Raw genomic sequence first — 26,210 nt, 5'->3', positions numbered from 1 at the left:
CAAACTTGTTGAAATGGTGTGAGCACATTTATGAATGTGTATATAAAGCCTGTAATTATTTATGTACCATTGCTTCAGTGGATAAAAAACTGTATCTTCATTCTTTCAGGAAGTTTTCATAAATATGTGTTTGATAGAAGTTGCAACCAGTGACATCTGTCTTTTCTATTGTTTTCTGCTCCAAAAAGTGACAGCAGGGCTTCAGGAGGTTACATCCCGTCCACCCCTCCTCTTGTAGGAACTAGCTTTTGACAGGCGCTCTGCAGGGTGGCCTGAAACTTAAAGAACCCACCGGGCCAATCTCCTGCCATCTCAGAGCTGCTGTGGTTACTACGGTGACATACTCTGAAAGAATGTGCCCTGTGGTGATGGTCAAAGAATTCCTCTTGTTTGCTAGTTATGGTGGAGGGTATTGTCTGTGATGTTGCTCGATGGCCATGGGTTCAGTCATGATCAAAAACACCCCTAACCCCCTCCTCACACACACTCATACACATATGCATGGGTAATGCATACCATCTTTGACACCCGTAACCCTGTCCTTGCAAGAGTCAAACCAGCCCACATAAATGCATTCATGCATGGATAATGCATACCATTACACTGGATACTGGAGTCATCTATCCATTTGGCAGCTGGCCATATATTTTTCATTAAATGCACCGTTAACCCTGATGCACATATGTGCATACTATTTCTTCAGTCGGTCGCTTGCAAGCTGTTGCTCTGTCTGACATTCTGCTACATGACTGAGTAGAAGAAATCGGATCATGCCTTGAGAGAAAATGGTTGCTGTGACTCTAATTGGGACATTTAACAGGACATGGCAGGCCAAATTTCTATCCTGCTGTGTTGTTTACACTAACCACAGTACAGAATGTGAATCTCTCGTAGGATTCAGTCTGGAGAGAAGAATATAGACAGAGGCCGCTACAGTTAAATGGCAGGGTGTTGGATGTGGGCTTGGAGTATCATCATGGGAAACCAATGCTGATGAGCACCATCCAAAACCCCAGTGTTGCCAGCTTTGTGTGGCTTTGCAGCTTGTGCCCATTGGCAGCTTGTGGCATAGACCCGAACACACACGCACTCCACAAAACACACAAACACATCCAGGAAAACAGGCACACACAGACCCAACAAAGGCATGGAAATGTAGAGCAGAACATGCACAGACAGACGGATACAAAGACATATCCACACATCGACAGTACACACACTGTATTTAAGCATGAATGTGAATTTTCTGTTTGCTTAACATCCCCAGTCTTCTGGAAAGGAATGTGTCCATTTGGGTTCAAAGTGTAATTCTGATGTTGCTGTGCAGATCATTGATTTCATTTTTGCCTTGTTATAATGAGCATTCCAAGCAAAATGGGAAAAGGTTATTGCATGCTTTGTTACTTTGCTTGTGTGTAGTGTGTGTGTCTACGTGTGTAGTATTTGAGATGGAAAAGAAGTAGCAGGAATGCCCTTCGAATAATTCAAGTAGTTTCAGTCTTTTTTTCTTCAAGCGTTCTCTCACAGACATAATTCAAAATGAGAAGAATGTTGTTTACCTGTCAATTTGGGGATTGACTCTCTAATGACAATTAAAACAATGGTGTATCTGGAGGTTCATCCAAGTGTAACAACATAATGAGTAGATACTCCAGACACACTGCAGACACAGAGGAGCTTTGATCATACCAAATCACATCTAAACACTGTCTTGCTGGGTCCTAGAGCAGGGAAAGTAGTAGTTTTCTCTTTGTCTGTCTCCAGTGTAATTATAGTTGTGATAATCTAATTCTTTATCATACTGCTATATAATGTGAAGTTGTGTCTATGAGAATTGTGTCAATATTACATGAGTCATTTAGAATTTTGTAAAAGTGTCTAGTTTAGAAAGTTAGAAAGCTTCTCATTGTTATTGTTATATTGCTGGAGGTTTCTGCAGAAATGATAAATCAGAGCAACAGAAATGCTGTTTGCTATGGGCAGTCTGTGAAATGTGCAGTGACTATCTTTTGTTTCTTTTCTTTGGGATATGTACATACTTAAGGGTCTCTCAGACTGATCAGCTTTTGTTAAATAGCTTGCTTTTGGATCTTTTCAATTCAAGTCTTTCTTTATAATAAAATTACTGAATGAAACAATAATCTGTCAGCAACAAAGTCAACAAAGATGTACACAACAAAGAACTTATTAACTGCTTAAAATACAAACTACAAAGTATTTTTTCTTGTGTTGAGTACAATTTGTCCTGAGTTTCCTCAAGAGATAACAATGGAAATGCGCGTTGTTACATCGATTTGGTTTGGCTTTCTTCATTGGTGCAAAACACCGCTCTCCATTTTGCTCAGTTCATCATCCACTGGCGGTCTTGGCCGAGGCTTACAGTTGTCGGTCAAGGGGTGTGTGGAGGTCAAAAACGTCGGCTCTGACTCTGGAGTTTACACTCCGGAAGAGCACTTTCCCAAGCTCTCGCCTTGTTCAGCTCCCCTGGGGATCAGCGGGTGAATTATAAAAATCTGTTTCTGTGCAGGCATGCAGAGGAGCAGGGGAGCAGGGATGGGCTGGGGGAGCTCTGGTGGGAATTCTCAAGTGGAACCCTTAAAATATGAAACAAGGAAAAAAAAACAGGAAGGAGAGGGAGAGGAGAAGATTTTGACATTGAAGCTCAGCTCAAAGACTGTGGCTTGGAGGAGAAATTTGATCTGGGGCCCAGAGAATAATGTTAGTGTGCTAAAGAAGCCAGATTATTGTTGAGAGGATGTGTAGCTCCACTCACTGTGGCTGAACCTGTTTGAGAGGGGAAAGGTTTTACAATTGGTCTTAAAAATCCCGTATTGTGCGTCACCAAAAAGTATCAGATAGCTGTAAATACTGCTCACTGTTAAGAGTTTTTTCCCCTATGAATGATAGTGTATAAGGTGGTACGTCCTCAGTTGTTTGTAAAATCCAGGCCCTGTGGATGTTGTTAGCAGCAGAGACAGGTATTGTCTCTGGTGGGAAATGTGCCATGGTTATCTCCTATGTTTTAGAGTTTTGTGAAATAGAATACAGCTGTGGTTGCAGACAGCAGAAAGTGTGCGTGTCCATCACCTGGCATATTACTCTGGGGATGTTAAAAAATTACCCCATCCATTGAAATTCATCACTACCTGCCAAATATTAAGGCTCATTGCCAAGACGAGCTCCATGGCTTCTTTTACTTTGATGAGGTTTCCTGTCAGTGACCTTACTTACTCTGTCAGTGATGATTTATATTTGCTGCAACCGCAGTGGTCCAACCACAGGTGCATCTAGACCAAAGTCTTCTTTCATACTGCACTGTGAGTCCACAGCGATTGCTCGTTTTTCTTTAGAATGAAAAGAGCTAAATACAGAAAAATTTAAAGGGGTAGCAGAGTATTAAAATACAGAATACCTTTATGGTACAACATGAATAAAATCAAAAATACCTTCAAAAGAAGGAGGAGTCTAAAACCTTTCTAAAGTAGCTGTGAGGCTATTCTTAGGCATGTGGTACTTATGGTAATAGATCAAGTAGATGCTGAGATATTTTACATGATTAGTCTAAACTTTGATCTGCTGGCAGTGCTAGAGGAAAGCTCAGGGCATCAGTAAAGTCATAAATCCTCAAGGGAAGATGGATATCTGTAGAATTCTTTTTTGCCATCTGTCCAGCATCCATCCGCTTATCCAGAATCGGGTTGCAGTGGCAGTAGGCTAAGCAAGGCATTCCAGATGTCCCTTTCCCCAACGATTTCCAACTCATTCTGGGGTTCTTAAGGCTTTCCTAGGGCAGATGAGATATGTAATGCATCTCCTTTGAATTATGGGTCTACCATAGTGTCTCACCTCAGTTGGACGTGCCTCCCAAGTGAGATACCCAGGAGGTATCCTAATCAGATGCCTCATGTAGCTTCTTTCGATGCAAAGGAGCAGCGACTGTACTCCGAGCTCCCTCTTGATGTCTGAGCTCCTCGCCCTATCTCTAAGGCTCAGCCCAGCCACCCTACAGAGGAAACTCATTTCAGCTGCTTGTATCTGCGATCCATCAAATAGTGGCAGAGATATATATGTCTGGACTAAAGTGGTGGACAAACTGTGCAAATGACCATGCGACCAGCTGAGCAACAGATTGGTGTTTCTATCCCTCAAGCCATGTTGCTGGCATTGCTAATAAATTATGAATAGAAACAATAGAAATTGGCTGTGCATCTTTTGTAGTCATGCTGATGCACTTGGTTGCACAAGGGAGCCGTCTCAACGGTAGCTATGTGAAGAATGGAAATAAAGAACCTAAACCCCTGCCTGCTTTCTAACTTTCTGCCAATTTGTCAGGCTGCTGTAACTGTCAGATTGTTTTTTCAGAAAGTTATGAAAATCCCCCCCCCCCCCGCTTACACCACATCACATTGGGGCTTAGAGTCTGTTGTTGGACCAACAAGCACTTTTGTTTAGGCACACTTTGACCTTCTGTAAAACTAAATTTTTCAAGGTTGGCTGGAGATGCAATGGTGTTTCAGCGGTAAAGGTACCAAATGTGGATTTTTTGATTTGACACAGGCAGTATTAGATGGAGTTATATAGGCCAAAGTCAGAGCTGTTTAAGAGTGGGCCTAGGGATGTGTTGGCATGGCACTTGGTCTGTGGAGCCAGCAGGGTAATTGGGAGCAGACTGGGGATGAGTCAGGAGCTCTGCTGATGGGAGCTTTCTGTCTGTGGGGAGGAGGGGCTGACATGTCCATGGGAGGGAGTTGGACGACAGATGCTCCACCTCTGCAAGGAGAAGAAACACAACACCCAACCTCTTCTAGATGGGGGGAAGATATAGAGAGATTTGTTTTCTCTGCCTCCAAGACGGGTTCACCCTCCTCCCCTCGCTTCTCATTCGAATGATCCTGTCTGTGAAGCTTCACTTCACTGAGGCATCTCAATACACCAGTGATAGGTAACTTGTTGACATGGAAGAATTCATGTAATATTCAGTTTTCCACTGGCCAGGAGAGGTTTAAAAAAAGACTCGTCTTTATTCAAAAGCTCCACTTGATTTTCATTTTTTGCAGGCGAACAGTATTGAAATCTTTCTCTCCAAACTAGATTTTTTAGAAGGGCCTATTACATATAAGTCTTTAGTGCATCGTTAGCCTGCAAGCCACACTGTTTGCAGTCAGTGGAATGTGGAATGGAAGCCACAAACTCCAAAGGAAAGGGAGGCCTTCCCCATTAAAAGCCTGTGGTTAAACTGTTAGGGAAGGGTCATTTGTAAACTCTTGACAGGTGGAGGGAGTGAGAAGGACTTTTAGGAGGATTTTGCTGAGTTTGTGTGGCGTTTTCCTTCCGTTTTTTGCCATTTTAACCTTGTGGCCGTCGGATCTGTCACATATATCAGCAACAAACTCAAGCTCTTACTGTAGTTGGTGAATTGTTAAGAAAGAAAACTTTATGTGCAAAAGACTGATGACTTCATTTCAGGAGGTTACTGTTACTTCCTCTTCCTGCAAATCACATCGCATTTCCTGTGTGATATATGTGTAAGACAAACAAGAAAATAAATATTCATTTCTTGCATAAGAAGTCTACCAAATGGGGTAGCATTTTGTCCTATGGTTGTGTCTGTGCACCATAATTACATCCATAGTGGCTTTCTTTGTGACCCCAGTCATAATTAAGATTTGTTTATGCATTTTCTGAGGTAATATTTTGGCCCATAGCTCCAGCTCCCAGCGGGACACACTGTAGACACCCAAGCCGTCAGCAGTCTCTGTTGTAAGCGACAACCACAATAACAAGAAATGCTATATGTGTGGCATTAGAATTACAACAATGGATACTTGTGTTATATTTAGAATGGATTGATAAGCAAAAAACAGGCAGGGAGAAATTAATTGTTTGTGGTATCCCCCTTCAGTTCCTGTCTGGTTCTGTGGCTAACCTAGTTTCAATGCTGTCTCACGTCCATCCTCCTCTTACAATGGAGAGAAAAGTGAGACAGGAGGAAGTGGAGGGCCAGTGGGACACAACACAGCAGGCCAAGAGGACTGTCAATGGTTTGGACAGCACGTTGGGCAGTGAGATGGTCAGCAATTGCACTGTTTGTGTGTGTGCGTTGATGAGTGTACTACTTGTAACACATTTTCTGTCTGGCAGTCACGTGCACCGGCAGATACATACACAGTCCCAGAGTCGGCCTGTTTGGCTGAAGTCCAAGGCCTTGCTATGAAATCAGCTTGGGAAAGCAGCAGGGGCCCTGAACAGGACACAAAGACAGAAACAGTGAAAGAGACTGCACAACCACGATAAAATTCCTGTCTTTATTTGTCCGGCCCTCTCCTCCTTTTCCTCTCCATACATTCTTTCCTTTACCATCAAACCCTCCTTTCCTGCTTCTTCAGGAACCAGGCATAACCTCCAAAGCCAGGTCAAGGCAGCATGTCAGTCATGGTAAAATCCCCACGTCTCAAACCATACGCTTCATGTTAGACATGATAGATGTGACAGCCTTACTGTGCTTGAAACAAATTGGCTGTACATCAACAATCTCTGCTCCAGATCTGCAGTATGTAAGGCATAGTACAGTTGTGAAAGAGAGAGGCAGAAGTTTAAACACCAGTTCCAGTCCTTCCTTCCTTCCTTCCTTCCTTCCTTCCTATCCTTCCCTCCCTCCTCTGTCATACTTTTCTCCCCACAACTTCAAGACTGAGTGGGAATGAAGGAGAGAGAATGAAAGGGAGAAATTAGAGTGAACGATGGGGAGGGGAAAAAACAGCCAAGTTTGCCATTCCAGAAAGAGTTGGCTAAATGTGCAGTGGTGTGTTAAATTGATTGCAGGCAAGGCTTTGGCACATGCTACACTGAACCACATCTTGTTGGGGATAGGGTCCTCAATTCTGCCTGGGTGCAGAAACAAAGAGAAGAAAAATAATCTTCCTTTTTTGCTTTATGTAGTTCACATTTTGAGCTATCGTGTTCTCTCCCTTTTGAGTCAGGTGTGATGTAAAACCCAACTCAAAAGATAACAAGTGGTTTAAGGACGTTCATGTTTTTGCTTGCTTTCTGTATTAAGTGTAACTTCAAGTCCTCATAACTATGAAATGCAGTGTGTTCTATGAGTGGCTTTGTCCTTTTTAGGTATACTGAAATGACAGACCCAAAAAAAGGTCAGTTTAGGGAACAACAACCATGGGATGATGATGTCATGGTGTTAGCTGTTCCTCCAGGGCTGGACAGAGGGATGGAGGGGAGGATGAAATCTTTATGAGAAGCAGCTGTAGGGAAAAGGTAGACATGCCGGCCTCTAGAGCACTATAAGAGCAGTGAGCCCGCTGCTTGCTGACAGCAACCCAAAAGTCTGATAAAGCTAACTATGAAAAATTGACAGCACCTCCTGCATATAGTATGATAAAATTAAGTCCACTCCAATAGCAAAACTTTGTCGCATTATCACCAAACATTAACACTTGAGATAATATCCAGAGTATAAGAGCAGAAATGATCATCTATGAGGCTACAAACTAAAAAGGCCAGTTGAATTTATCGCCGTTGAAGTCCACTGCCCTGCATTGTATGGTAAGAAGCACTAGAAAGAGAAATATAGAATGTTGCAGTTTATCACGGACGATGGAATTCACACAAGTATTGATAAGTGGTAGCTGTTACAGCATAAGTCAATTCATAACTGACCCAGCTTGTGGACCACCCAAATCTTTGAGTCACTGTGGAAAGAGTAGCGTCCCTTGGAAAGTGGCTTGATGGCAAATAGTTACAATCATTCCAACCCATTCTGACATCTGAAATACTTGCAACTTTAACCTAACAGTAACTCTTTTTTTGTCATACTAGGGTCATAGTGCTACTGATAATTTTGGCAGTCATCTGGGCTGTTGTTCCAACAATTGAGATCTTTCCAACACTTCAGCTGATTACGTATGTGTGGCAGTTTGCTTCTGGAGAAAACCTGAGCCAAAAATACTGCTAAAGCCAGCAAAGCAGCTATGCCTAAAGCTGTATGCCTCACCAGAAGCACACTAGGTGTGCTGGGTTGATAAAGTGAGCAGGATTCAGATCATTTATTTCTAGCTCTCTTTTTACAATATTTCCACGAATGTTTCACTTTGGACAAGGACAAACAATTGAATACTTTCTAAGAAAGACTTTCTGAAATTGTACATCATTATCTCCCTATTTAATTGACTTTCAAGTCTTACCCCTTCCTGTGATGATGTGTTTTTCGTCCTTCTTTCAAATGGCCATGTGGAATAGTTATAAAAACTTTACAGCCTATCGATATCACTGGACAGCACATCTTTTGAGCATAACCTGTTCCTTAGGCTGACAAACTACAACATGAGCCAAAGGTTCTGTAAGGAGCAATGGTAGCTAGGCAGTTAAGGCTTTGGGCTACTGGTTGTAACGTTGGGGGTGCAAGCCCCAGCACCTCCAAACTGACAGTTTGGCCCTTGAGCAAGACCTATAACCCTGTCTGCTCCAGGGGCGCCATAGTGCGGCTGACTCTGACCCCAGCTTCCAAACAAGCTGGGATATGTAAAGACTGCATTTCTTAGTACTCTGCGCAAAGACACTGAAAATAAATGTTATTTTCTCTACTGAAGCTTAGATGCACAACTGTAATCTTCTGTAATAGCCACTGTGCAAAACATACACTTTTTTTTGTACACATGTAGCATCGTCTCCACATGTGCTACCCTTGGGTGCACCTGCTGTAAAATAGCAAATTTATCTCGACTTAATCGATTAATTAGCATTGTTTTCCTCTGGGTAAGTGAGCTTCTCCAGGCCTGTGGCTATAGATTTCTTTTTACAAATATATTGTACTTGCTCACATACATTACATCACCCCTTCTCTCCATTTCCCTCTTTACTGTACATTCTTAGAATAGACAGTGTTAGTCAATAACTGAGGTACTAGTGATGACTGCATCACAACACCATGCTTCAACTGTTGGGCGGAAATAAGCAACATTCTTTTCTCAGTAGTATATTTCAGTGCATGTTTAGAAGAATCTGCCCATGCCCAGATATCCAGTGTCCAATTGCTGATAGAAATCTCTTTAGGGCTTGTTATGCAACTGATGCTTGGCTCTGATGCCCTGCCACTGACCCCACTGACTGTTATCTCTGTCTAGTAAAGTCTTCGTTTCATCTGTGGCCAGGACTGGAGTTTGACCTTTATAAAATTTATTTGTGTCTTTTTTTTTTTTTTTTTTTTTTAATCTAAAAGTCTTCTGAGAAATACTGTAAATGCTATAACCCACAGCTGACAATAAAGTCAACAGGTGATTCCAGTAGTAGGAGTGTTCTTTTGGTTTTTTTTTCCCAGGACTTTTCACAGTGTTTTAGTATAAATATGTCTGAGTGGCGAACAGATATATCAGAAACATTGCAAATCATTTCCATTCTGAAGAACTTTCCACTGCTATCCCCTCCACCCAGCATCAATCCATCCAGCTGCTGATGAACAATACTACATCCATTTCCTCTGTCGTAGCATGTATGGCCTGTTGCACCTCACAGGACACAGGCTGAAGGGGGCGGGGCAGGTAGAGATCTTTTGGGTTGCAGTTTCCTGTGATGTTTTTATTGGCCTCAGCAGATGGCTTCCCTCAGCCTCTGTATTGTTATGGTGACCATCTTGCTCTGGGGGTCAGTGTTAACAATAGTTGCTAATAGCTGTAGGAGACAAAAGCCTTTGCTTCCTCCCGAAAAGAGTTTCCTCAGTAACTGAACGCTGTAAAACTAGCAATGCTGTCAAATTTACTGCTTTTACAAGATGCGAATCCACTACTGCTTGTCAGGTTCAGGCGAGTGCTGGGAAGCACTCTCTTGTTTGTATTAGTCTAGTTTCAGACATGTTCAAGCCCAGTAAGTCAGAATTGTGTGAAAATACCAAGTTACCTTTTAAGGCACTAGAATCTCCACTGAGAAGCACTTTCTATTTTGGCCTTGGGGCTCCAAACAATGAAGTGGGATAGCCTAAAAGCCTGCACTGTTTTCACAGTGCAACAGTATACTTATATTATTCTTTGCAATATCCACTTTCCTCTTTCGTTTTGACAACCCCTGTCTGCCCAACCCCCCTACTCTGTGCTTTGCTCCCTCTGTTCATATCTCCCATCCTTCCTCTCCCCCGTGACATGCAACACCCTTCCCAACTCAGAAAAAAAATTAAGCTGTAAAAGTTATACAGTTTAATTATTGTAAAACTAGAAGACTCTATACATTTTTTAGAGTCCTTCTTGCCCACCCTCCTTTCCACGCAGGGTTTCTGTTCTTCATTTCTGTGTTAGGTTTTTTTGTAAGGAGAAAATCATCAGGGGGGAGGACGAAAAAAATCGGTTGATGTTTCCCCTCAAACATGTGACCCCCGCTTGGCTCACATCTGAAAATAATTTAGGGCTACAGGCCAGTGGATGGCTGACGCAAACCTTCCTCCTCCTCCTTTCTCTTCTCTCTGGAGGGTTAGGCCTCGGACTGATGTGAGACTAAAGACAAAGGAATGAATGGCTTGAGCTATGAGCAAAACTAGAAGCTAAAAAATGACATATTGTACTTGTTGACTAATTCTTGTCAGACGAGACCACAGTTTTTCCTTAGTGTCCATTTGTTCTTTTATTCTCAAAGAGAAGAACATACAAGCCCAGAATCATTCCAAAACACTGGACCCAGAGGGCCAATTATGTTATTAGCCCAGGGAAGAGTTCAGCTCTTTAGCCAATTTTTTTTTCTACGTAATCTACTGAATTTGTGGCTTTTTTCTGACATTTCTGCCTCACGGCCAGTTAGGACAACAATTTATGGAATTTGGCTGAATTAGGCTCACATTTCCTCGTCAGGGGCAAGGAAGAGAAGTGTCAGGGTTAGCTAATGCAGGGTTACAGCGAGAGGGATAGAGGGGGGAGTTGGGCAAGGCAGTGCTCAGGAAATGTTTAACGGCCTGCGAATACCCTAAAGTATCCCAGCACATCTGGTAGAAGTCACACACACAAATCCATGTGTTGGTCTGGCATATGAACTCTTTGGCAGGATGTGTAGGTCTATGTAGGTGTGTTTTTATAGGAGGTTTCGTGTTTGAATATGCAGCAGGGTGGCAAAGCATGTATTAGTGTCTCTCTGAGTTGAATGTTGTATGAATACAACAGAAGCTGACCCTGACCTATCCCTCTTTGTTGTGTTAACTACATTTTTGCCAGACAGAGGCAGGGCCTTTTGCTGCATGCCAGCCCTCCACCGGTGTTTAGGGTCCAATACATAAGCATTGTGCACCAGCGGCTCTAATTCGATGTTTCATATGGATGGTCTCGCTACGCTCCAAGTGGATCTGGTTTCATTATACTCTGACAAATGGACAAAGTATTAATTTGAAACTGGTAGAGCATGTCCTGTCACACTTGCCTTGGCACTACTTGTCCATATTAAAGGACAGAGATAAATGTCTGGCTGACGGATACACAGCAAATTAAGGAAGCTATTTTCTGGAATGAAAGGAAAATTTGCAGAGAAGAACAGACATGCGAAAACAAAGTTTAATCTGGCAAGTGGAAAAAGACAAACCCTAAGGACAGCCTAAAAAACTGAACTGAGTGCCCCTCTCTCTATACCACTGAGGTATTTCTAACGGAGCTTAATTGTATTACAGTGTGGAGTTTTTTGTATTTTCCATACGTTTTTTCCATAATGCCACATGAGTGATGGAACCTAATGCATGTTTATACCTGTTGGCAAGCTGGTTAAGCTTTGTTTTCAGCTGTATCCTCCAATTACTTACCAAGTGGGGAATGGCAGTTTGGTAGGATGCCGTGCAACCTGTGAGGTCTGCTTCTCTGCAGCTCTCTTTTAAAATACGTACTAGTAACCACAGGAATAAGAGGTTTGTTTGAGCCATTTGGTAGTTTACATTCACACACTAGAACTCCCTAAGGAGTCCTGGGGAAGCAGTTCTTCCTTTGACCCAACCCTTGTTTGTCAGTCTTCGTGTCTGCCAATTTTATATATTATCTTCATATATTTAGTAGAAATATACCAGCTGAAATACTTTCAGTTATGTTCTGTAACAGTTTGACTTGTTAATGTTTTTCTTTGCAACGTCATAATCTGTAAGTCTGCATGCATGTTTCATCAAGCTTTTTGTCCAAACAGTGGGCTCACCCTATTATACACATATATTCTACTAACTGACTCTGTCTCTTTGTCTGTCTGTGCAGGATGCCAGCTGCTAGCACCATGACTGGTGGGAGGGCCCTGCTGCTCTGTACAAACACTGACAACTGTATCTACCAATCAGTCAACGGGTAGGTGCCTCCAGAGCAAAGGAACTAATTTACCATTTTTTCCTCATGAAGTTTCTTATAGTAATAATTTGATTCTTACTTGTCACTGTCAGCTCTACTTTGGCATTGGTAATTTTTAAAATCGCACTGTTGTTGTCTTAAGCAAGGCACTTTTAATATGTAGCATTTTCAAACATTCACCTGTCATTATAAGGTGAACTGTGACTCTTAAGTACTCAAAAGAAGCCAGGGTCATTGCCTTTTCTTCAGGCCACTGTCACTGCTTGCAGTAGTGGACCTAACAAGCTGGCTATAACTTGTCAGAAATGTAAAACATGTTCCCATAGCCATCATTCAGCTCTGTACTGCTCTTAAGCAAGCTGGAGACGCCCCTTTCCATTAAGGTCAACAGTATAACAATAGCAGGGCGAGAGAGCAGAACAGGGCAAAGTTAGCCATCTGGCATCTGGATACTGTTACTGCCCCCCTGCTGCCACCGTCTAATGCCTCCATGACCACTCTCTAAGGTCCCTTCTGTCATCCTTGCAATATTCAATAGTGCTATTTAGATTATAATGAAGGGATTCTGATTCATTCCAATAGCAGGGATTATCTAGTGGAAGATTTCAGAGTCTGTTGTTTTGAGAATCTCTCATGTCAGTTACCATCGCTCACAAGCCAAATATATTTCTACTGGGGAATTGTCCATTTCAAATGCTGTATTTTATATGCCGGCCCTGTGTTTGCTGAGTTGTTCAGAAATGCTTTTGTGCCTTCATACCCCCTCCCTCCTCCATCCTCAATGACCCAAATCCTCTACCCATCTATGGCCATAGATGATAGGCAGGATTTCTGTAGCATGCATTTTTTAAAACCTTCAATTTAGTCTGTTCTACTTTTACCACAACAAGTGTGTTTTGAATTGATGAGGAAAAACAGTATTGATTTCCTCCTCTGCCTGCTCCACTTTTTCTATAAACACTCACTCGAACCCTTTGCCTTTTCCCGCTCTCCTTGACTTGGCTTTTCTGTTTGACCTAGTTTTTCCCCTCTGTTGCTTCATGCTTAATAAATACTGCTGTTTCACCCGAGGAACACGAAGGGAGAAAGAAAAGAGGGAGGGGCCACACTAATAAAACCCAGAGCAATTTAGAAGATAATTATTCAATTTCCTCGGCAGTTACAACATCCAGTTTTGCCTTCTCTTTAAAACTCTGATGAGACTTGAATCCATAATTCCTCATGAGATTTCATCTGAATTGCATGACTGTTGGTTTTCGCATCCAGCAATGTCATCAGAAGTCGCGTTTCCTGTTTGTTGGAAATTCAATCATTTGATGAATGGGCTTTGCGCCAAAACAGAGTTTTGTGGGTCAGGAATAGAAAAGAAAAGATGCACGTCCACACTTCGGCCTCTCCCCTCATTTGTGTATACTTGTACCTCCTCTCCAGAAATAGCTGTGTGTAGCTTGTAAACTTTGACCCCCAAACCCAGAGTTCAAACAGTCATGACCCAGTAATGTTCCAGGAGTGATTCACAGCTGAAACAGAGGCACCAAGCAGATGTCTGAGCTCTTTTAACAAGAATTCTTGTTTACCCCATAAAAAAAAGATCTATTTGAATGTAATTGTTATTCCTCAGAATGCGTGGCCAGTTTTAAGAGGTGTGGGATGCATAATGCTCTGCTATGTGCACTGAAGGCAGCAGCGGACATTTCTGTCAAAATAATTGCACAATAAATTATTGGAGTTGACAACGTGCAATGTGCTTTCTCCCTCTGTTATTTTATGTGCACAGTTAGCACTGCCCACTCACTAAGAGAAAAGTCTTTGCATAGTTTGTCTGTCTCTTTGCTTTCGTTGCTTCTTCACCGTCTGTGTACATCTTGTTATTGACAGGTGATGTTCGATCCTTTTAATCTTGAAATATTCTTTAGCTCCACCCCAGACTGCAATATCTTATTTAAGAACTGCCATAGCGAAGTTGTAAGATATTGATCTATGGTGAGCCAGATGTTGAGATCATCCTTTCTAAACCTTGGTTGATTTGACTTTCTGATTTTTTTTTTTTCATTTGATATTAAATACTTTTTCCCTGCTTTAAGAGCAGATAACATTTTTGAGTGGGCCTGAGTTTATTGAAGTAATCTTTGCCTCTCTAATTGGCAGGTTGCTTTCTAAGATTTTTTGTTGTAAGATTATCATTAATGTTTCACAGTATTCTATGTTTAAATTTTAGAGTTTAATTATATTATGTCTGATCATGTGTGGATACAGCACCATGTCTTTTCTTGCTTTATTTTTGTTTTATATTTATATATATCCACTTGGCTCCTGTGGTTGCATGGCACTTAAATAAAATTATATTTTTTCTGTGCATTTCTTTTCTAGTCTCCAGTGCTGTGGCTTGAAGGTCGGGGAGGCTCCATCGTCTACGGTGCCCCAGCCCCAAGAGGTGTGTGGGTCACCAGGGGACAGAGAGCGGAGGGGCACTCCTGTGTCCATCAAACCGCCCCTCTCCCCTCTACTCAGCCTGAGCGACAGCCCAGGTCCCCCTGACACCATGCTGACTCACAGGAGAACTACCACCACCACTGACCCGCGGACTCCAAACATGGAAAACGGGATGTGTGGTAAACTGAACCACAGCAAGAGCCCAGCAGGAGCCAAGACTGCCAGCATCCGTGATAAGATATCACAATGGGAGGGCAAAAAAGAGCCTGTCCCAATCACTCTTACAGGGACATGTCCGCTAAGTGCAACGCAGAAGGAAGTTGAGACAGTGAGGAAAAAGGAATCCAAAGCTTCAGAGGTGCAAAGGACAGATAGCAAGAGGTTTGTCAGCTGGGACAGACAAGACTCAGGGAAGGAGAATGTTGGAAAGCTGGGGGATTCAAGGCCTAAATCTCCAGAAGGCCTAACAAACAAAGACAGAGAAGTGATTTTGGAGAGGGGGTTTCGGGCTTCCAAGCCAACAGAACAACCCCAAGACAAGAAGTCAGTTTTAACTCATGTCAAGAAACTGGAGAAGGCAACAAAGGAGGTTCCTGACAGACCTTCACTGGCATTTCCAGGGAATTACTTCTGCCCTCCTTCAAAAGAGGAGCTGGAGGAAACAGAAAAGAGGGCCAATGAGCCCATTTTTGGAACTTTTGACATGACTCGACCAGGTGGGTCACGGAGGAGAAGGGAGGGGGATTTAGAGAACGTATACAGTGAGCCAGGTGCTCCATCTATAAACCCCCTACCTAAACCTCAAAGAACCTTCCAGCACCACACACCGCCCACTACCCCATCTTCAGGGCCTTGTTTGGGAAAAGGAAAAAGGAACTTGCCTCCTTTGCCCTCCATTCCTCCTCCACCTCTACCTACGTGTCCACCCCCAGGAGTTTGTAGGAGACCTTGGAATGACAAAGCACGGGACAGTAGTAACAGGTAAGAAGAAACTGAGAGGAAATAACAAGAAATGTAGGCAGCCATGATTAGTTTTAACCCTCCGTCCTGCAGTAGACATGCAACCGAGAACTGACATTAACATATGTTTTGGGTGATGTGGTCACAAGTGAACAGCTCTAAATATGTCAGTATACACTTGGCCTGAATTGCCTACAATTTCTGATGCATTTTTTATATACCTCTGTGGGTTTTTTTTTTAAATTTCAGACAATATGGACCTGAGCAATAGGATACTAATGCATCTAATGCGTCTCATATGTATTCATACTTATGACAGTGCACTTGTGATTGGATCGCTCAAGACACTTGTTATTGCCAGGTATGAACAGAGCCAAAGACCTTTACTGAAATGCTGTAAGGTATAGATAAAGTACAGAAAAGACATGGAAAATAGAGTTCACCCAAGCTCCTCAACTCCAAGGCTAAAAATATAACTATGCAGTTTAAAGTTCTCTTGTGGAATCAGGATTAACTACTGATGGTCCAATGTACATATCCTTTAACCCTTCCCCCCATCACCACCAGTCAAACACTGAGGTGCACAACATCTCCCACATCTGCTGTAAATCAAAACCACCGGTGACCTCATTCTGTTTCTAAGTATCCCACAAAATGAGCTCATTGGCTGGAGCTGAGGAATGTACACATCAACTCAACTCATTCCTGCTTCCAAAACTCTACTGGAAAGAGAGAATAACATGAAGAGAGGTCTGAGTCATGTCAAAGAGGCCCTTTTACTTTTTCAAGAATTTCAGCCTTGACAATATAGGTCAATGTGCAAGACCTTTGGCTCTCACAAATGAATTCTCAGGAATTCATCTTGCAGAGTTAGATTTTTTTTAATGTAAAGATGGGCAGAATTATAAAGTGTAAAATCTGATCCAGAATCTGAAACACTTATGTGGCCACGGACAATGTCCTGTAAGTGTTTCAGATTAAATTCTCAGTAGTACTTGAATTCAGATGGTTGCAATCAAATAAACAGGGCTCTGTAGGGAAACCAAAAAAATGTGAACTCTGCAGTATTGGAGCACATCTATTGTTCACTTTCTCCAGTGGTCTGAGTTCTTGTTTGGAGCTTGTGTTGGATCCGTACATTCCATACCATATGTGGAGGCCTCACTCTGCTCAAGTGTGCTGTGTCAAGCCCTTTGTTTAGTCAGGCTGTCTCCCTTTTGAGTGTCTTTCGCAGGGTGTATTTTTGTCTGTATGTCTATGTGTTAACAAACATACTAAGTTACCAGTTAATTAAATACAGCTTCATCCAGCACTGTGCAGCATCTCTGCAATAAACCACACTTTTGCAATGTTAGCACTGTTTGGTTTTTGCTCAAACTGTGCCTGAGAGTTGTTGAGATGTTCATCAACTTGCTTGCCTTCATTTTATGTATTGGAAACAATCCACAATAGTTAATATCATTAGGATGTACATAAGCCAGGTTTAGTGAGACGCCTAGTTTTCAGATGCAGTTACAAGGAAGGTTTAAATGGGCAAAATACAACAAAAGGCATACATCTAGGTCATAGATTCAAGCATAAGGAAGCTGTTGTGTTGTTGCAGTTGCATGTCAGTGTGGAGAAAACATTGTTTACTATTCAATTCAGTTCAATCAAGCAAAGGTGGAATTAATTGCAGGGCTAGTGTACTGCATTTAATGTAGCAAGATGTGCCAATAAAGTCGCAGCTCAGCTTAGCTGTATGTGAATACATGTGGGAATGTATACAACCATGGATGTTCTTGTGCACTTTATTCTACTGGGCTGCAATCTCTGGCAATGATAAAATACAGATGTGGTCATTTTGATGTTGCAACTCGTATATGAAGATCAATTTTCCTGCTTAACATATCAAATACTTTTAAAAACATCAACATGACATGTATTCACTCAGACGAAAAAAACAAAAATCCTTTCTTTCTCTGCATCTTTGCATTGGGTGTGCAAATCTCTTGAATATTTCTGCTGCTCTGTCCATCAGGAAGTCCTATGAATTTGAGGATCTGCTACAGTCGTCCACAGAAAGCTGCCGGGTGGACTGGTACGCTCAGTCCAGACTGGGTTTAACACGCACTTTATCAGAAGAGAATGTCTACGAGGACATTATAGGTAAAGCTTTCTATGCTGTGCAATTTTTTTCTGTTAGCAAAATGTGAAAACGTGTCCTGTAGGTTTTATGTTGTCCTATTTTCTATGCCCTTCATATGCTGCATGACCCCTGAGTTTCATTTCTCATATGAGTGTGTGTCATGGAGTTCAGCAACAGAGTTGATGAGGAGGACAAACTGTCTTTACTGTGCTCTGTTTTTTCAGCTCCTATTTTAATTTAGAGCCACGCTGCTCCACTTTTATTAAAAATTGTGCATAGAAACCTGAACTGCGTTCCTACCTTATTGTCTGCAGTGTTATGCCAACCCCACCTAGAGCCCTTTTAATTTCATAACGTACAATACTGGCGTTGTGTGAGGTTGCACTGTAGCTGAGCTTGGCTACTGTGATTTTCAGTGCAGCACGAGGCATGTGAATGGCACGGAGCCATGGCACATTACTGGCAAATGCACTCAGTGTGTCTTTGGTTTTCATCTGAGAGGCTGGTGTATAATGAGGGCTGCTTGCTTGCAACAATCAAATTAAGTTTAATTATACTTGAGTAAGGCCACAGCTTATTGTGGATCCATTTATAGATCCCTGCTTTCGTACAGTAGTATTGTTCAGAAAAATACTTAGACATTGTTCACCAAACACTTACCAGCATCCCATGGGTGAATCGTCATCCAACTCACTATAGCTGTCTACTCAGAAAACAGCTCAGGGAGGCAGAGATATACATAGTGTAGACAGTGATGAATTGTTGTCATGGCCTCAAAGTCTTGCCTTCAACCTCTACCCACAAACCTCTCATAAACACACTGTAAGCACACAATCCAAATGCCTGTCAGTATTTTTCAGCCTGAGAGGAAGGCAACTGTCATCAGTACATGTGTTCAGACTGATGCAGACTCACATGTGCATAGCTGACAGCACACACAAACACACTGTAGAGATTAGTCTGACGGTCTCATCGGCCATCAATGTAAGAAACAGTACACTGATCCTTTGTTTTCTTCAGTGGGAGAAGGAACAAGGAACTGAACGTCCCTCTGTATTCGCCTACACCTACAGGTCACATCTGGCGGATGGATTGACAAAGCAGAGAGAGATTCAGACAGACAGAGACAAAGAGGCACAGGTTTTTGGAAAGCTACCTCTCTTCTTATGTGCAGGGGAGGACTGGTGGCTACATTTAGTTTTAGCTGTGCAAAAATCTTATCACAGTGAAATATGAGCGAGATGAGCGCATTGCTACTTCTGGTAGCTCTCTGCACATCTGGACTAAGGATCATCTGGCAAAACAATCATGACTGATATGGAAAAAATACTTATCTGTTCTCAGGAAGGAGCAGTTTATTGAGGTTATTATATAACCTAGGTGACAGTGATTTCTTGATTTTGAAAAACTATTTTTTTCTTTTGAAGATCCTCCATCCAAGGAGAACCCCTATGAAGATATAGAGCTGGAGAGAAGTTGTTTGGGAAGCAAATGTGTTTCACCTGCCTCCTCGTCTCCTGTCCCTGACACACCAACTAAGGTACCTGATCATCAGTGCATCAGCATAACAACTACTACATTCAGCAGAATCAATTCTATATACCACAGCGACCCTATAATATGTCTGTTCCCATCAGCTCTCCTCCAAGCCTGGCTTCTTCAGACAAAACTCAGAACGAAGAAGCTTTAGAGTGTCGGAACTACGCAAGGCCAACAGAGACACTGGCATGTCCTCACCCTCCCGTATCAGCCCTCCCTCAACACCCAGCAGCCCTGACGACACCCCGTGTCTCTCTGGAGACCCGTACAATCGCAGACGAAGGAAAATCCCCAAGGTATGGTAGTCTAACAGGCCTCTCACAGAGCTCATGCCCTGTGATTTATGGTCCAGGTCACTGCTCAGGGAGGTTCAGAGCTGGTCAACTCATGCTGCTGCCTGGAAAGGAGTAAGACAGAGGAAAATTTCTGACTGATATTTCCTGCGAGAAGTGTGCCTAGAGAAAGGCCTCACTGAAACTCTATTGAAATGATCTTGGATGATTTTGTTGATTAGCTTAATGACTTAAAGTTAGACATTTCTTTGCCCTTAACCCCTCCAGATGGTGGTGAAAATCAACGGCATCTTCGAGGCACGGAGAGGGAAGAAACGCATGAAGAGGGTTTCTCAGTCTACTGAGTCCAGCTCAGGGAGAGGTGAGGATGTGTATATAACAGCTGGCTACAAACAGGACTGTTGTTTTTATTTGTTGCCCTTCACACCTTTTTAGCTTGTAAACGATCGTGTAAACTTCTGCAGTGCTTCCATCAAGGAGGTTGTACTTTTGTTTGCGTTTGTTTATTTGTGATTGGCACGATACCTCAAACACTTGTTTATTGATTTCGATAACGTTTTGATTGTGGTGTGAAAGCAGATCCAGGTGTAGGTCCTGGTTTGGATCCAGAAATTGTTTTCTTAACTTAAGAAGGCTTTCTTTACATTGCAGGACAATCTTTGTGCACATGAAATCAGTGACTGTCTTATACTGTGTCTAATTTTTCATGCAAATCTTGACAGGTAACCTTGTTAAATTCCAGAGGAGATACTAGGTTGATCGTCCTGTACAATACAAATCAGGAAGATCATAGACATCGTATGAAGACACAATGCTGCTATATACCGCCACACTAGTGCGCATTTTTAATTTAGTTAATGAGAAGTGTTTGAAATTGCTGCCATTGCACAGCTTCGTTTATCATCATTTTACAATAAATTCCTATTTGTAAAACTCCTGTTCTTTTATTTTTATCATACTTCAACTGAGATGATATATTTTCATCAGTACCATCAGCACTTTACCCTTTGTTGTTGTTTGAAGCTTTTAGTCATGATCTATTATGTATGAAACTTGGTTTTTCAGAAAGATTTTGCAGATGTACTGCATGGTCATCTCGTCTCAGTACCTCATTATATGTATTCACGTAGATTGGCAAGGTTACAGTTTTGTTCCAGAGGACTGTGTGCTTTTCTGTGGTAGTGGCTATGGCTGGAATGAAAGCAATGAGAGCAAATTCCATGTGCCTTGAGTTTCCTGTGATTGTTGTTTGCAGTCTCATCACACTCTTTCTTGTTCGCTCTGTCTTCTTTTTCATGTAGTAACAGATGAGAACAGTGAGTCGGAGAGTGACACGGAGGAGAAATTGAAAGGTGAGAACACAAAAGAAATACTTACACACACGTACATACACATATACACTTTAGTGACATAATGCATGTCATAGCAGGACAAGTACAATAGGCTCATTGGCTCACTTAAATGCAAGTTTTATTTTTTTCCATTGTGTATCTAACCTCTACAATAGACACAGGTGTAATTGCAGACGTTACTGTACATTGTGACCTCGCAGTGACATATTTGCATGTGTATATGTGTGGCATGGATGTATTTGCATGAAATTTGTTTCTCTGTGCCTCAGCTCACAGCCAGCGGCTTGTGTCAGTTCAGTCCATGCTGAGGCAGGCAGGGCGTTACCGGACCTTGGAGAGGGATTTGATGGAGTTGCAGGAGAGGAAGCTCTTTGAGTATTTTATAGTTGTTGCGCTCCACAAGACCAAGGCCGGAGTTCCATACCTGCCAGAGGTCACACAGCAGTTCCCTCTTAAGGTAAAAGAGGACAGAAATATTACTGAAGCAGAATAAGACAGTAAATGTACATTGCTGAAAAGGAAACATCATTTTAAATATTTAGCAGAAATAGACATGTTCTCTTATCCAGCCAAAAGTATAAAGAGAACTTGTTTACACCAGTTTTGAAACACTAGTTTTTGCTTTAGAACTGAACAAAGAAAAGAAGACACTTAAGTTTCATCAAGGATAAAGACAGTGGTTTTATTTATTGCGTTGTGATGTTGTAGGTATATGACTCAGTGTGATGTGAAACATCTGGATTTCCATGTGTCTTATTATCTTATGAAAGCCAATATCACAGTTTTAGCATATTGACTGATAAGGACGAGGTCCTCACAAATTGAGACTACATGATGGCTATACAATAGTCTTTATTTCCTCATCTGTGTCCAATGTACAGGTGTTTATCTCTGTTCTATATTAGTTTTATGGAGTCTAATTTGAAGGCTGTGATGGTTTGATCCTTTTAGCGGTATATGAGATATATTTGTTGACACGTATTCTCTCTTCTCTCATCCAGCTTGAGAGGAGCTTTAAGTTCATGCGGGAGACTGAGGACCAGCTGAAGGTCATACCACAGTTCTGTTTCCCTGACGCTAAAGACTGGGCGCCTGTCGACAACTTCCCCAGGTCAGTCCAAGTCTGACTGCTGCCATGACACACAAGAGCAAAGTGAAACAAAACAGGGACACAGGAATTTCCCCGCAGAGTGGTAATAGCTCAGCTGTTTTCCTTGTTAAGAACACTTGGTAATGAGCAGCTAAAAGCCCCGGAGAAAATGACCTAATGGCTTGTAGAAATGACTGCTCTTTCTTTAACTACAAGGCACTGAAAATGACAAATTCATACAGTGACAAAAGGTGGATTTAGCACTTTACACCTAACTTGTTATTACAAAATCACATCCCTTTGTATGCTCTTTGAAATTGGCTGTTACCCAATACCTCCTCTCAGCATTGACATTGTTCCGAGAAGTGATGATGTGTGTCTTGATGGTGATGGCTAATAATTACCTGCGAGCAAATGTTTGATGGGGGAGGGGCCACTGAGCACACACCTGGCTGACTCTCTCCCCTGTCGAGAAGGTCATCACCAGTCAATGAAAACCTGTCAGGTAGAACTTACAAGGTTTTATGTGGGTATTTTCCAGAGCAAGCCTGTCCTGAGGGTCTTCCTTGTCAAGTACAAAGTTAGGTTTTGTTAGTAAAAATCAAGACCAGCTTTTTTTGTATGATTTAAACTTTAAATAGATTCCACTTTGTCTGAATTACCTTTTTCTCTCTTTTACATCCCCAGTGAGACATTCTCATTTGTACTGACTGGTGAAGATGGCAGCAGGCGGTTTGGCTACTGTCGACGTTTACTGGTATGCTCAGAAAATGTTTCAGTAGCTTCTTCTAATTCATTTCAATAATGTTAATCCCCCTTCATAGATTTGTTCGTCCAGTGTCTTCTGGTGCTTTTAACCTTCCTACATGTCTTCTGAATTTGGTTTAATGCAATTCACATTTTTTTTTTTGCCTGTATGTTCCTGCAAAGTCTCTGCAAAACAAAGGCTTTGATTTGCCCCACTGCTCTAATCCTCTGGTTGTACTTGGGTGAGCAGTCTTGTGCTCTGACGCTGTTTTTCTTTTCTTTCTGGCTGTTCACAGCCCAGTGGTAAAGGCCGGAGGCTCCCTGAGGTCTACTGTATTGTCAGCCGCCTGGGATGCTTTGACCTCTTCTCCAAGGTAGACATAGTGACTTAAGCATAGACACAAATGCACAAACTATATTCAGATCCATTACTTGCATTCAGCTGTGAATATATTGCTCAGAATTGTGCTTATTGCAAAACTCTTACATACAACCTCACCCCCACAAAAAAAAAGTACCACCCTCGGTGCCCACAGAACCCCACCCACCCTCTGCCCAGTCCACTTTCCCACAGAGCCTTGTAGTTCTGGCTCCAGTACAACAACACATATGAAATGCAGCTGATGTGGTTGCTGCAGTGGAGTAGGTTCCCTGTAATGAGCCCAAGATTTATCTATATGTTGACCTTGTGTAAATGTCTGAGCAGCGTACATATGTAACTGCTAAAATTAAATATGACAGGATGCACACATGGTCATAAAAGGGTTTTCAGCATGTTTCTTCTGTATCAGATCATCTACATAATGTTTAATACTACACAGATGTGTGCGGTAGGTTTGTAGAGGAGTACATATCATTGATCCAGGCTGTTATTTGTTTGTTCTATTGACCTTACTGTGTTAGGCTGTCCACACTGCACCATGGCGATAATAAATAAGTTTGGGATAATAATATCCAGTGCTGTTGACCAAAATCAAAGGAGGCGTGATTTACCTCACCCTTAATTACTTTATGACTGAACATGAATCCGCTGCCATTTTAACTGTTTGTTTACAGAAAGAACAGACTAATCACAATGAGGCTTTTACTTGATTAAATGTAGGAAAAGATGGAGAAAGGAATTCAATGATAACAGTTTACACTTCCATTGACATACATATCTAGAAATCACATTTATTACTTTTAAAAACAGAAGCAAATATAATTCTGAATTTGGGTTCTCATAATGAGTACTTTAGCTTTAGTACTTTAAGTGAGTTTCAATGCTTATGCTTTTTGAAAGTTTCAGTAAATGTTGAATACAAAACTTTTAGAATTTATGATTCTTTTCAAGTACTTCTTCTACTAAATTTGAGTGGATAAGCTAGTACCTAATATACCTGACATGAAGTAGATTAAGTTGTTCATTGTGTTTATTATAGCTATTATATATCTCATCTTATACACTGTACACTGAGTTCCCAGTTTGGGGTAGAAAGATGAAGTACCAACACTGTGCCTACAGTATACATATTTGTTATTGCCAGTATTTAAATTATAGACTCTCCTTCTCTGCCTTTTCCAGATCCTGGATGAAGTGGAAAAGAGGAGGGCTATCTCCCCAGCTCTGGTGCAGCCTTTTATGAGAGGCATCATGGAGGCTCCCTTCCCTGCTCCAGGAAGGACCATCACTGTCAAAAACTTCCTACCTGGCTCTGGGACAGAGGTAAGGTGATGCGGAGTTACTGTGGAAAACAAATTTCCAGATTCTCAGTATTCTTGGAGGCAAAATTTGTACAAATATGTAAATGATCACATTAGTGTCTCTGTGCAGCCATGCATCATTACTTTGCTGTCTGAAAGTGTTTTTCTTTTCATTTAGACCCAACACACTTTCTCTCCTACAGGTAATAGAGTTGTGTCGACCGTCAGATTCCCGCCTGGAACATGTGGACTTCGAGTGTCTCTTCTCTTCCTTGAATCTACGTCTCCTCCTCCGAGTTTTTGCCTCTCTGCTGCTGGAGCGCCGGGTCATCTTCACTGCTGACAAACTCAGGTTGGTTCCAGCAAGATATTGTTGCACAGCATGGTGGTTAGTTTAATCTCAAAGCCAAAGATCACATGTTCAGCCCTCGCAACAAGCATTGGTTCATGAGTGGGTGAAGTCGTTACAGTATTTTAATTAATCTTTTTAATAAATCTTTGCTGATTAAACTAATGAAGGCATGGTGAAAAGAGTAAACAGTTTGGAGGATATGACAGAGAGACCTCAAGTCGACAAGCAGTCTGAGAAAAAGAAGATCCCAACCAAGTGTGAAAGGAAGGAATGCTGTTGTGTTATACAGTCGCTTGGGGAACAATCAGTTCTCTGGAAAACTGTCATGGATGCCAGATAGAAGGAGTTAGACTTTAAAGTACGACTGCAAAGCTAACACGTGTGCACATTGACGTCATCACACAGACAGTGTTCACTCAAACCTTTAACTCTTAAACCATTATCACAGTGGTGAGTCCCCACAAAGGGTTTTCTTAAACTGTCCTGGTACACCTTCTTGACACGTGGGATCAGTAGAAACAGTCGATTCAAGAACCACTCTGAGGGTTCCCTTTGTTTAAATACAACACAATATGTAATTCTCAGAGCCATACTTCAAGTTTTTAATATATCTTCCCTTTAAAATCCATGTAACATGGTTTAAAAGCATTTCTCACCGCAGCACTTAAGCAGAGTGCTTGCACTTTCTCTACCATTCAGTGGAAATTTGGCCTCGTTAATCTTTTTTTTTTTTAATGAATTAACTGTGAGCAGATGCACACCCGCAAGAGATTAAGTTAACAGCGTGAGTGACTGCGTCTGCTGCTGCAGTGTAGTTTTTAATAGGTGTTACATCACACTCCACCAAAACATTCCTGTCAGGGTGACTGTGGGTTTGTTGGAGTAAACACAATTAGCTTTTCACATTATGTTCCACAATAATAAATGGTTGGCAGATCAAGTTTTTTTTGGAGGAGCACGCTAGCACCATCTTGTGGCAGGAACTACTTTTGTATTTTAGACTTTAACAGAGCCTGCTTTTGGGGGTATGTTCTGCGTTTTGCAAGATTTTTTGTGGCATATTTTCCTACTTGGGAAACTTGGGGAATTTTATTTATCCTGGTACAGTATATTTGGAAATTTTAAAAGTTGATTCCTGACAGTGGAAACAATTGTTGTCTTTTTAGTGTCTATACTGAAGCTTTTGTTTGTATCGCATAATCTGCATTAGACTGACTTTAATGCACTCTCATTATATTGTATATTTTCCTTTTTTTTGAAGCACATATCCATGCTGACTTAAGTGCTGAGATTGATCCAAAGGTTACTCATTTTAAAGTTAATGAAAGGATTTG

At 41.7% G+C, this 26,210-nt stretch overlaps 1 protein-coding gene across 2 annotated transcripts in view; it reads left to right on the top strand.

Moving 5' to 3' along the window:
- The window catches only part of si:dkey-82f1.1 (DENN domain-containing protein 2A), a 34,986-nt gene that overhangs the window by 4,461 nt on the left and 4,315 nt on the right, over positions 1-26,210 (top strand). The window contains exons 2-14 of one of the 2 annotated variants that reach the window (XM_035940596.2): positions 12,213-12,299; positions 14,670-15,713; positions 17,713-17,840; positions 19,248-19,360; positions 19,458-19,655; positions 19,920-20,013; positions 20,960-21,004; positions 21,274-21,461; positions 22,006-22,115; positions 22,782-22,851; positions 23,138-23,215; positions 24,406-24,546; positions 24,728-24,876. In XM_035940596.2, coding sequence (XP_035796489.2) covers positions 12,214-12,299; positions 14,670-15,713; positions 17,713-17,840; positions 19,248-19,360; positions 19,458-19,655; positions 19,920-20,013; positions 20,960-21,004; positions 21,274-21,461; positions 22,006-22,115; positions 22,782-22,851; positions 23,138-23,215; positions 24,406-24,546; positions 24,728-24,876 — 2,444 coding nt within the window. In that variant the 5' untranslated portion in view covers position 12,213. Of the gene's footprint in view, positions 1-12,212; positions 12,300-14,669; positions 15,714-17,712; positions 17,841-19,247; positions 19,361-19,457; positions 19,656-19,919; positions 20,014-20,953; positions 21,005-21,273; positions 21,462-22,005; positions 22,116-22,781; positions 22,852-23,137; positions 23,216-24,405; positions 24,547-24,727; positions 24,877-26,210 lie in introns of both variants that reach the window. The other variant, XM_023293460.3, reaches the window with a different exon arrangement.

Source organism: Amphiprion ocellaris, chromosome 3 (genome assembly GCF_022539595.1).
Source record: "Amphiprion ocellaris isolate individual 3 ecotype Okinawa chromosome 3, ASM2253959v1, whole genome shotgun sequence".
Lineage (NCBI taxonomy): Eukaryota > Metazoa > Chordata > Actinopteri > Pomacentridae > Amphiprion > Amphiprion ocellaris.
Note: the sequence above shows the minus strand (reverse complement) of the source record. Positions and strands in the feature narration are given on the sequence as shown.